The 12394-nt window shown below is 42.3% G+C and overlaps 1 protein-coding gene across 1 annotated transcript; it reads right to left on the reverse strand.

The window, feature by feature from the left end:
- Positions 1 to 2125: 2125 nt before the first annotated feature.
- SFXN4 (sideroflexin 4) lies at positions 2126 to 12382 on the reverse strand. The gene is made up of 14 exons (XM_057381649.1): positions 12122 to 12382; positions 11938 to 12005; positions 11071 to 11145; positions 10711 to 10737; positions 10565 to 10619; positions 9805 to 9830; positions 8319 to 8369; positions 8168 to 8233; positions 7991 to 8059; positions 6657 to 6747; positions 5321 to 5436; positions 4562 to 4647; positions 3346 to 3460; positions 2126 to 2510 (listed from the first exon to the last, which is right to left on the reverse strand). The coding sequence occupies exons 1-14, from the start codon at positions 12156 to 12158 to the stop codon at positions 2433 to 2435; spliced, it is 960 nt and encodes a 319-aa protein (XP_057237632.1). The 5' UTR covers positions 12159 to 12382; the 3' UTR covers positions 2126 to 2432.
- Between the last annotated feature and the right edge of the window lie 12 nt (positions 12383 to 12394).

The following is a 12394-nucleotide window of genomic DNA, read 5'->3' on the forward strand; positions in this document are numbered from 1 at the left end:
ATCCTGAATGACACTGTGCAGCATGTGGGGTGGTGTTTGCTGACAGGGAAGGAGCTGCAGTGCACGACTCCCTCCCTGCCTTCAGCCTTCCTTCCTCCACCCCCATCATGTGGGGAAAAAGGAAAAGTAGCGTGGCTGTGTTACAGGCCTGGGGGTAAAGCAGGGACACAGCTCCARCTAGAAAGGCTTTGATCTCAGTATTTCTTAACAGGGGAGTGGCTGGGGTTTTTTTTAAGCTACATTAAAAAGGCTGAAAGCCTCGTTGGATTTTCCTACATTTCAAGATGACAAGCTGAGTAGGTGGGGCACAGCATCCTAAGACTTCTGTTTTCCTTGAAGCCTAAAGCTTCCATCTGTTGTCATTCACCACAACTTAAACTGGTTCCACCACTAATGCACTGTCACTTAACACAAGGGCCAGCTAAGGCAGGAGACAGACCTGCCTTGAGCTGCTTGGTTATTAATCTGTTTCACATCACAAAGGGGAAGATTTCCTGTAGTTGCTGACTACAAGGTCCCTCAAACATGGTGCTTTGCTGCTTGTCCCAGTCTTGTTCACTCACTCTGGACTATCAGGTGTCTGGTTCTGGCAGTTCTCATCTTGAACCAGTGACTGTTTCAAGACTGAGGATGCCAGGGCCTTTTAAGCAACATATTTTCCTGCCCTGATTTTGGAAGCAGCTGAATCACACAGGCTGACAGTTTAAATGGCAGGTGCCTGCCCTCCTCTTCTGGAAAATTCTGGTTAGGGCAATAGAAACATTTATGAGAATGGGGAAAGGGGTATTTAATAATCCTGAGAGAGCTGAGTTTAATATGGCAAATTTCAACTCAAGTATTCAGTAAGGAGCTGGTGGAGTTTGAGAAGGGGCAGCTGTAATAACAGATACTATTACTAGACCTATTCCAGAAACCTTACTCATGGAGTTGTAATGACATCAATTTGCTTAAAACATCCAAGTGTGGTGCCAGTGAATTTATAGCTTGTCTAGTTACCATGACGATCCAAAGTTCACCAATATATTCTCTTCTATTTGTTGGCTTTGCTCTACTCTTAGGTTTTGGGTTTTTCTTCCTTGTTCCCGCTGTGGTTCATGTAACTAGATTTACTTTAACCATTCTTAAATTAAAAAGGAGTGGGGAGAGGTGCAGGTCTTCACTSTAGTGCCAGTTTGTGTTTACTGAGAGTGGAATCAGACCCCTTCTGCATCTGCCTTTGGTATGTGACTGATATAGGATTAACAGAGAAACAGGTTTAGATAATTAACTGTAGGATAGTATCTATGCCTCTGCTATTAAAGGTTTGGAAAGAGACAAACACTTCCTTCAGAGACACAGGCTGAGGCTTGAGCCTTTTCCACCTGACCCTGTGGTAGAATCATGGAATGGTTTGGGTGATCCTAAAGACCATTCAGTTCTATGCTCCTGCCATAAGCAGCAGACCCTTTGGTTTGACACARTGCAATTATCTTGTTGACCCTGATGGGATTTTACCATGTACTGAAGACCCACAGAGGCTGAGTGAGCCTGTAGAGTTCACTAGGTGTAAATGATCCTTTACCTTTAAAGATTCACTACAGTCCTCCAGTGAAGTAGTGCAAACTCTGCCAACCTACAGACAGTATCCATATGGTCTTCCTGGAACAGCCTTACAGCATGTTCCCCTCCAGTTCCAGGTCCTTAGGATGTGCTCCTGCTCCTCTCTCCTATTCCCTCGTCTGACCTTTCTCTGCAGTAAGTTGTTAGAGGAAGGCTCAAAAAAGGCAGAACTCAAGCAACAAATTCAACTCAACCCCCAACTTCCTGCTTTTGTTCAGTGCCAAGAGCACAGCAGGAATGTCTTCCTGCAAGAGCCCAGGCCTGCTGGTTTTCCTTTGCTCTGTGCTGCTGTTTTCCTGCAGGATGGATTGGATTGGGAAACCACTGGTTTCCTCACACTGTGAAAAGAGAGGGGCTGCCTCACTCACGTCTCATCCTCAAAATGAGCATTGTTAGATCACTGAAAGACACAAACTGTTCTGAGGAGAACCAGCTGGACTTTACCCACGGGAGTACCGATGTCAAAGCCTTTACCAGCTGGGTTCCTGGAAAGCAGTGTGTCAGAASTTGCAGCAGCAGAACAAACTTATGTACTCAACAGTCATTTAATTAAGAAATTGATCACCCAAGGAAGCACAAAACACAGGTTGTGACAAAAGCTGTGTTACAGTGCTTTTTTAGTACTTTTTAGCATCAGGTGAGGTGTTTTTATCTGCATTCAGGCTGGGGCTGGCAAAGCCATGTTGCCAGGYTGTGTCTCTGTAGAGGCCACACCATTGTACACCGACTCTGCCATGTATGCCACCACAGAATCACAATTCAGTCACAAATGCCAGTGATGCMTTCAGAATTCACTTCGATCAGAGCACACATTTATATATAAAATCCAGTCTTTAAATTCCCCTGTTGTAGAAGAACTCTGTTTCTTCTGTAGATGACACAATTTCTGGTTCAAGGTCTGCTCGCTTTATCTGCAATGTAAGAGAAACAGGCATCAGCACCATCACAGCCTGGTAGGTGTATGTTAAATCCTTGTTACTCTATTGCACTTTGTACAARTTCAAGTACTGCATTCAGTATTTAGGACTTGGGGCTCTTTGTTTATTTGGTGATTTTTGCTTTGTTGTCTCAAGAGATTAAGAAATCTAAAAAAAAATACAATATAATGCCAGAAAGTTTAGGCAAATAAACCACTGAAAATTGCAAGAGCCTAGTCTGTGATTTCTAAGACTATTCATATAGTGCTGATAAAGGGGAGRAAACAAATGCAGAAAGGCTCCTCTCTCATTTGGCCTTCTCCAAAGCCCAAGGTTCAAGGGCTACATCCTTCATGTAAAACCTGCCCAGGAAGGCATTCTTTCCCAGGGAACAGATTACACTTGCCAGTTCAGCAAGGCAGGGTGAAGAGATGTCACATGTGAGCTGGTTTACCTCTCCAGTGAGCTCATGTTGTCTTTGCATGAAAGAAAAAATTCTCATCTAYATCTTTCCTTTCTCCTGAAGGACTGAGTACAGTGCTGGAAGAGCCTTGGCTTAAATCTTCAAGATAGTTCTCCTGACCTTGCTTTCTTCAGACTGTTGTGAAAGTCTGATAAATCTACATTGGAAAGTGTAAATATAAATAACACACAATGCAGCATAGACCTAGAAAGTCCTGTGAGCCTCTGCCTGGTACAGCAGCCCCTCTGTGTATCACATTAATCATGTTGATTATTATATATGTGGCCTTCAGACTGCTGGCCATAGTTCTGGAAAGTCAATTTAATGTCACAATAATCGTAAATCAATTCCTATGAAAGGACTTACCTCCCCACACTGCGGGAACATACTAAATGAGACTGGCAGCATCCCTGCTAGGACKGACATAATCACAAACATTCTCACTGGACCCAAAGCACGAGGATTTTTGACAAATCTTGCTCTGTCCAAGACATTGAAAAAGTATGTCAACATAAGAAAAACAATCTGACAGAGACACGAAGAGCATTAGCTACTATTTTACTGGTTGAAGTTACATTGAAATTAGTAATAATCTGGGCTTATGGTTCCTAAAGATGTTTCCTTATATAATTTCCTATGTTCTTACTCTTAACTTCCTGTGCTTTCCCTTTATTTTGTGTTTGCCTGCAGCTTTTTTACCAAGCCCAGACTGTCAACATTAAGAAAATAAGCAGCAAGATCAAAGTGACAGAAGGAGAGAAGGTACATTCRTGCTTTAAAGTGTCAGTTCTTTGATTAAGATTTTTCTTGCATTACCCTCTTTCCTTCCACATTTAGTCCCTGCRGGCAGTTCTACTTTGCCTTGTGCAAACATTTATTATTTGACATATATATTTAAAATTTTATCTTACACTTGCATTTGTCTTTTGATAACAGGAGTCCCTTAAGCTAAGAWAGGGGACAGGGAATCAATTTAGGCAATACCAAATTACTGACAGAGATGATCCCTGCACTACTATATGACAAAAATCATGACCAAAAGCTCAGGGCAGGCTAAGGATMCTCTCATACAGCATACAATGTATTCTTAGGATACAGGGGTTTAAAATGTTGCAAAAGCAAGAACATGTTTTGCRATACATGGAAAGCTATTTGGAATTTGGGATTCAGCTTTAGTTGCAAATTCAAGTGCCACATTAACACTTAAAAAAATACAAACCTAAGCTAAGTGCTGTGAACAACCTTGATACAGGCATTGGGACTCAAATCTTAAATTAGGGAACTCAAGGTGAGTAGGTGCTGGAAAACAGCCTGTCAGGAGACCGCAAACATGTTTCCTGCATGGGAGCAGAGAGAAAAACTTCACTCCTGCAAACCCTCAAAGCACGGGTTCAGATATAACCAGATTCACTTAATGATCTAAAAGAATCACAGCAGCTGAACATCAACTTCCCACATCATCACTTCTACCAAGGCAAGTAATACTGGAAACCCATGAGAAAATCTTAAAATAGTAACAGACTAAAAACCAATGAGAATAGCCACAGACCAGGCACCCCCAGCACTTTGCAGTGCCTCTCACCTCTGCACAAAGTACATGAACACTTCTGGCAGGAAGAAYGTTGTCCCAAACAAGGCTGCTCTGGACAATGCCGTTTCCCTAACAGCCTTCAGGGAGAGAGCAAAACRAGTGTTGGCAAAGCAGTGCTCTGGGCAGCTTCAAACACTGCCTGCTTCCCAAGTGCTTTTTTGTCTAACATTCTGGAGTTTAAAGCAACTGGTTAATGAGGGATAAAAACATCAATTAGAGGAATTATTTTTAAARTGGAAACTAAGAGGCAAGTACTCTGATTATGACTGAGAAATTCCAAAAAAGGGAGGTGAAACTACTGATCAGTTTTCCTGCCATGATAATAATTTTGCTGAGACTTGTTTTTTTAAGGTTGTGCTGAACTTCTGTCTTGGGTTGTCTCAAACTGAGACAACTTCATACAATTGGTATTGTATACCTTCTGGGCATCCTAACTAGCCTTTGTTAAATCTTCAGTTCTCTCAAATTTTACACAAATCCTTATGCTCATCCAGCTGTTTTCACAATACAGGGCTTTTCTCTGAGGTGCCCCATCAGAAAATCCAAGAGTTTTGGCTTCTTCYGAGGTGACCAGGGAAAGCAAAAATGCCTGTGTCAGTGTCTTTGGTACTCAATATATTGGTCTGGGAGGTAGCCAACCCTTGAATACCTGGTGGGGGATTCCTTGTTCAATATATCCAACTCTATCTCCTCTCAGCATCACATTCTGCTCTTAGCAGGAAATGAAAGAGTTCTCCACCCCTMACTTACCTTCTCACCAGCCTTCTTAGACACTCCTACAACCTTGCCATTCCTGTCCATCACCTCTATCCCATTATCAAATTCTGGGCTTCTCACCATCGCCACRTTAAATGCACTTGTCAAACCTGCAGGGTTAAAGAGGATTTTGCTTTAGTAGATCCAAAAGGACTCTCTCAATAGTAATATTCATAATTATGTATATTTTACATTTCTAGTTCAGCAGTTCACAACTGAATAACCTGACAGCTTAAAAAGAGACTGCCCCATAAAAATCTACTTGGGAACTGAATCTTTGTTTCAGAAGCTTGAGTGAAATTATAAGGCTTCAATCCTAAAAGATGCTTTGTCATTATGGATTCAGAGCTTTAAAATAATTTCCAAMCAGCTCAAACCATGAGCACTTTGCTCTTCAGAGAAAGTGGAGTGATTTCTGTTGTGGTTAGGTTTTGTCCTGCTCAGCACAAAATCCAACACAGAAGACAAGGCCCTGAAGGGAACAAGGTTTCAATAAAAGCTGCATCCCTGCATTGAAAGGAAGGGCATAGACTGGCAAAGTGACCTTGCTTGAAATAATAGATTTCTCTTTTTATTAGTTTTTGGTAGAGCTCTTCAATAAAAGCATCAGTGTAAGAGAGGACACTCTGCAAATGCTGGACTAACAATCAATTACCTTCAGGCTTCTCTCTACATTTAAGAAAATGGGGGCATATTTAACACCTGCTTCAGAAGAAACAAGTCAGAGAGTTCAAATGTAAGTMGTCAGAAAGATCTGAGAGGACAGCTTACATAACTTGAAACAGAGGAGATGATGCGTCTTAATTTTATCAATTTTCCCCTAAGAAAGGCCAGAAAATTCTATAATGGAATAGAACCACAGTTAATAACATTAAATAGTTAAACTTGTCCTGGTGCAACTTCACCATGGCAGCAGAGCTGTTCCAGAAATGAACTGAGTCCCACTTCCTTGCAAGATTAATGATACTCTGCTGGASAAGTCTCAGTTCCTGCACTCCCAGAGCGATGTCGCACTCTGGTGTCACGGATGTGCCACATCAGGTCACATCAGTGCCACTGCTGTTGCTCTCCTGATCAGTCCTGGCAGTCCTGGTGCTTTCAGTTATGTGTACAAAGGCCACAAAAGTGTTCTGCAGCTCTGAAACTAAAACCAGCAAGAATCCAGTGAGGTCAGGGACACTGCACAGTGAGCATTGAACCAAAGGAGGGGGCCCAGAAAAGGCCAGAGAAAAACAGTGAGACCACACCTGTGCAAGGGCAAAGAACTCTACAGTCAGATAGGCAAATGGCCCTCAGAGCAGCTCACCATGCACAGTTTGTTTCTACTCACCAAAAAGAGGAGCRGGTAGCAGTCTTCTGACGATTAATTGCATTAATGAACTCTTCAAYGTGTAACGATTCATGAAGACAAGAGGGAGAGCCTAAGGCATGGAGAGGAAACAGGCACCTTCTATTAAAAAAATGTGCAGCATTTCAGTACAACAGGTTAGGAAAACAAATCTGTGACTCAGCACATAGTTACTACCTATGATAATGAACAAATGACTTGGTTTAACATTCCAGCAAATATATGCCTTCTCAAGTTAATGAAGGTGCTTGTAGTCACTCTTKGAGATAAGAATAGAAAATATTATGATAAAAAGAGCTTTAAACTTTAGTTCATACAGGGTATCAGCAGTGTGAATACAAAGGCAGAAAAAAGACAAGAATTACCTCTGACTAACATTCTTGGACATTCATCCAACTGCATTGTGTCACAYACTACTGTCTCCCCCTAACAGGAAATCTGGTTTACTTCTGTATTTTTCCTGATTTACTGCAGTTTCAGCCAATTCCATATTCCCATAATATACTTGCAGGAAGTTTCATTGAGGAATAAATGGCCAGGACACYAGCTGGCCCTCAGAGTCTCCCTTGGAGGACAAAGGGAAACACTCCCACGGACACGGCTGCCTCCAGACCTCTGTAAGCCCTGAGCCATCCTGTCTTGCCCAGTAGTAGAGGTGAAAGCCCCTCTAACAGAARCAGGAACAATCACGTTTTTCTGCCAGAAGCTTATGAAAATCACTGCTTCATGTGAAGAGTGAGGAGAGGCATTAAGAGGCATTGACACWTGTGATGAGTGTCATGAGGATACGTGAGCTCATTCTCATGTAGCAAACTCCAGAAATCACAAATTCCTATTCCAGCAGAGAGGACAGTGTCAACTTCCCCTTAAAGGCTAATTTACCTGCATCCAGCACAGTRTTTTCATGGCTATGCTGTTCCTGGGATTTGAGCAAACACTGTCCAGTACTGCTGCCTGCAGATTTCACCACTTGTTTGGTGTTAGATCTCTCATCGCAGCACAACATCAAAATCAGCTACAACCTAGTGGCTTACAACTCTGTGCTTGTAAACACTGGCCAGTTCCTCTCACTACCTGTTTGCTGATCTTGCAAAAAACAAAGAAAATGACACAAGAGGAAGCATCAGAGGAAGCAAAGCAAGATAATGGCTGACAGATGATGAGAAAAAATTCTTATTCTGAACAGTTCTGTGGAAAGRCACTAGAGTAAAGCACCAGAGCATAATCTTGAAGGATATCTGGCACTGTGGGTACCTCAGTGCCTGCTCCTTCTCAGGAGAGCTTGTTAGGACAGCAATCATTGAGCAAATACTTACACCAACACAGGCTGAATAGGAAACGGCTCCCAAGCCAAGCAAGATCTGCTTTTGTTGAAGTGAGTATTCCTAAGGAGGACAGAAAAAACACACTGCATAAGCACAGTGTAAAACACTTGTAAATCAAGTTCAAAATGTACAATTAAGATGATTTCAGAAATAAAAACTGACACTTACTTCAGCCTTTGGYGTGCCATTTCCATTTAACAGCGTGAATGCTGTGGTGTATGAGTGAAACACAAACTGCAGAAACAAGAGATTGTAAGAAAACATGAATTCAGGATTGAGACTAGAAGACCTGCAAAAGTAGAAAGAAAGAGGCAATTACCTGACAAAAAAAAGAATGCTTTGCCTGGCGCTGAACAGATGAGACGATGACCTAAGAGGAAAAACACATAAGAAAATGAGGTTTGATGAATGTAGAATTTTTTTGGTGCAGGAGCACCAGRAGAACTGCTGAGGTACCACTGGCAGCAGTGTCAAAGGCTCCAGTCAGTGCCCAAAGCCATCTGCCCTGGTTCTAGGCTACCACATTCTCTTGTTACAGAGGTGACATGCTCGTTTTTCTATTCAGTAGAAAGCAGCAGACATATATAAAACACAGAGACATAGTGGTAAAACATTACGTGCAAGAATATTTCAGCAAGATGCTTTCTTACACAAAATAAAAATGCATTTGTGCCTGTGAAGCTTAAATAGATGCAAATAAAATAACTRAGGTAACAAAAGTCTAATTAAAGAAATGATTGAGAAAGGGCCAGATTGGTTTTGCTGGGGCTATGAAAACTAGATCTAACTGATCTAATATCAAAGATTTTATAAGTAAATTCCCAGCTCCTCCTTCTCAAATTCAAACAATGAATAASAACTTCAGGTTTAATAAACCAGTCTTTCTTGAGGCCTGACCTCCCAAGCTCAAGGTGTGGAACACTTTCAAAAWATAGAGTCAATCAAGATAAAAATACAAACTATAGAATAAGAGGAAGGCTGAAAATATCCAAAGTCTCAGAGAAGGATCAGTAATTAATTTAATATTARTGGATCTTTATTATTAATGTTGGTACTGACCCATATCACATCTCTGAAAGAGCATTAAGCTGTAAARATCAAAAAGAAGTATTTCTAATAATTCTATTACTACTCTTAATTAAACAGCCATTAAGCCTTTCATTGTACTTTCTAGCTGTGCCATGGAAGTTCACGCTGTGATGTCTGTATGGAACAACAGATATCAGAATCTACACTCATAGGCCAAACCCAAAGACATCTAAATGAATAAACATCCRCTTAATTACAGCAACGAATTTTACGAAACAAAATGGTGCAATTTTTGAGCACAGTAACAAGAGTTTATTTTTATATSTTTGGTAATTTATTGACAACACCATTTCCTACTTGCAAATGCACCATCTACATAAGAACAAATTCATATTCTGGGTCTGAAACACAGAACGCAAGGCTCCAGCTCCTTCCCACTGCAGTTCCAGATTTTTGAAGTTAAACAGACCAAACCCAGGCCTTGCTCTCAATGCTGAGCAAGTTCACCTTGCATCAGAAAGCTGTMCTTCACACATAACAATCTCTTGGAATGCTGCTAGAGAAGGATAACTAACAGCTTTGTACTTCCAAAGAGAGTCTTTAAGGCCTCAATTTCCAGGTTACTSAGCACTTTCCATAAACAGATGTCTTTCAAACACCTTGTGCTGAAAGTACAGTGAAGCAGCCCAAAACCTTTTATTCCCTCCCTCCAGCCCCTGATTCTGGAGAATGGAAGCCTTGCTGGATGCACACTGGCATCTGACATGATTACTCACCAAGGGAAGAGTTATGGGCATGAAAGCTAAAAAGAAAGGAAACTTTATTTCAGTAAAAATAACATCTGTGAATGTAGATGGATGGTCTTGAGAAGAAAATTCCCCCAACTGCCCACCCCTCTATTTCCATCTCTAAGTAAAACAGTCCACAAACCTTAAYATCACCATAAACCCCAACCCTAACCTTTGTCTCTCACTCCTTTCTTAAGAATCCCTGCTCACAGTTCACAGCCAAAAAGGAGCCCTCATGAACTCCACTCACCAGGGCTACTTGGAAACCAAATAACTGAACATATATTCAACTCTATTCAAAAAGTGAAGTGGTAACAAAAGCTGCCACAGTTGTGAGTGGTTACAGGAGATAAAGAGTAAACATCCTCAGTATGGTTATATCCATTAACAACCWGTGCTGCCTGGGCTCTCTAAACAACACCCCAAGCACACTTTATCTCCCACCAGAAGTAAATTCATCCAGCAGCCACATCCATCAAGGGAAAAGCTGAAATTAGAGTAGACAGTTAAATGTGGAGGGATTTGGGAACTCATTCTGCAGCGACAAGAAACAGAGAGTGATCAGACTGTTTCCGTCTAAATGAGCAGATTATCCTTGGGAAAAATTCCTCCACGGGACCATAAGAATAAATAAAGGAATCTTCAACACATATACCAGTGCAATTAACAGAAGAGTCCACTTGCTTTTCTGTTGTTATTTCCCCTTGTGCTTCAGTCACACACACGGAATTTCACTTAAGGAACCTACCTGGAGGTCTAAACAAAACAGGAATTATCTTGCCTGTATCAGGATGTAYGCTAGACTTAAAAAGAAAAGGAAAAAACAAAGCAAATTAGAGCACCCTTGTTGTACTTGAATAAGGAAAAAAAATTATAAATATTTTGTAAACTTACCAGGCTTAGCAAGAAGGCTTGTTTTTTCTACAACAATTGGAAAATTAGATTAGTAATCAAATTTTAAAAGAGACCAGGTAATATCTTTATAAATTTATTCTATCTCTTTTTCTAATCACTTCCTTTTATACAATGTGTATATATTTATGTAYCCCTTTAATTATTTTTCCCTAAAATTTCTTTCCCTGTTGAATACAAAGTACTCAAGTATAACATGGGGTGTGTAACGGTACCAAAGAACACACTATGGCAAAACAGAAGCTTAATTTAAAAAAAWTTAAATTAGTAGACATTTTAAAACTTAAACCAACAATTTAAGTATGGCTAAACTAGTTTCGAGTTTCACTGCAGTCCAAATACCTGATTATTCTGTATGGGTTCRCTTGGGGTCTTCTCATTGATTTGTATTAATAACCTGTTTCTTTTTATTTCATTCTGTATTTGAGAAAAAACAAACAAAAATTAACTCAGATTTCAATATTCTGAATGCAATATATCAGTTATAAAACACTCTAAATACAAACCCAGAGGAGAATAATGTACCTGTTCCTCACCTGAGCAGAGAAAGCACAAACACACCTGGGCACACAAACAATTCACAATCATGGAAACTTTTAGATTATTGGGATAATTCATCTGCTGGCACAGCAGCCACAGTCTGAGCAGGACKGTGAAATGGTTTTGTCTAGAAATGCCCATTGGTTTATGTATGCAGATATAGAATTACCTACACGTAAATGTCTAGAAATGCCCATGGGTTTATGCAAGCAGATACAGAAGTGCCTACACGTGATTTTCTGTTTATCATAGAATTGTGAAATGGTTCGGGTTGGAAGGGACCCTAAAGCCCATCCAGTGCCACCCCTGTCCCTGGCAGGGACACTTCCACTGTCCCAGGGCTCCCAGCCCCAATGTCCAGCCTGGCCTGGGGCACTGCCAGGGATCTCTGGACACCCTGTGCCAGGGCTGCCCACCCTCACAGGGAAGGTTTTCTTCCCAAAATCTAATTTAATCCTGACCTCTATCAGTTTAAAGCYATTCCCTCTTGTCCTGTCACTCCGTGCCCTTGTCCAAAGTCCCTCCCAGCTCTCCTGCAGCCCATTAGGCACCGCAATACCACATTCACTGCTACATTTCTCCTCTATGTATTTCTCCTCAGCATTTCCCAGCCCGGCACAGCCACGGTCCCTCAGTCTCTCTCATCTCCACCCTCCCCGCGGAACTCACGGAGGATTTCAGGAGCAGCAGCGGATCCAAGGCGTCCGCCCACAGGAGGAACCTCTGGAGGAAAGTCTGAGGGAGACACGTTTGAGAGAGACGAGGCGTTAGTGCGGTCCTTCCCTAAGCACGATCAGTGTCCCCACGCCCGCCATCCCCATCCCCATCCCCATCCCCATCCCCACCCCCATCCGTCCCTCCGCCCTCCAGAAGCGCAGGTTGCCGTCCATGGGGCCGCGGCACCGGAAGGCGGCGGCGGGGCCGGTCCGGCTGCAGCACACTCCGCCCGGGAGCGGGGCCGCCACACCGGGGACCGCGCTGCCGGCGCTGCTCCGGGGTGRGGAAAGGCCCCATCGCCTTCTCCCGTTCCAGCCGCTCCCCCGGGCACAGAGAGCCGAGGAGCCGGGCTGCGGACAGCCCCCCGCGCCCTCCGATGGAGGACGGGCCGGGTGAATGTCGGGGTGTC

The sequence above is a fragment of the Malurus melanocephalus genome, unplaced genomic scaffold (genome assembly GCF_030028575.1).
Source record: "Malurus melanocephalus ecotype Western Australia unplaced genomic scaffold, MMel_1.1 scaffold_519, whole genome shotgun sequence".
NCBI classification, from domain to species: Eukaryota; Metazoa; Chordata; class Aves; order Passeriformes; family Maluridae; genus Malurus; species Malurus melanocephalus.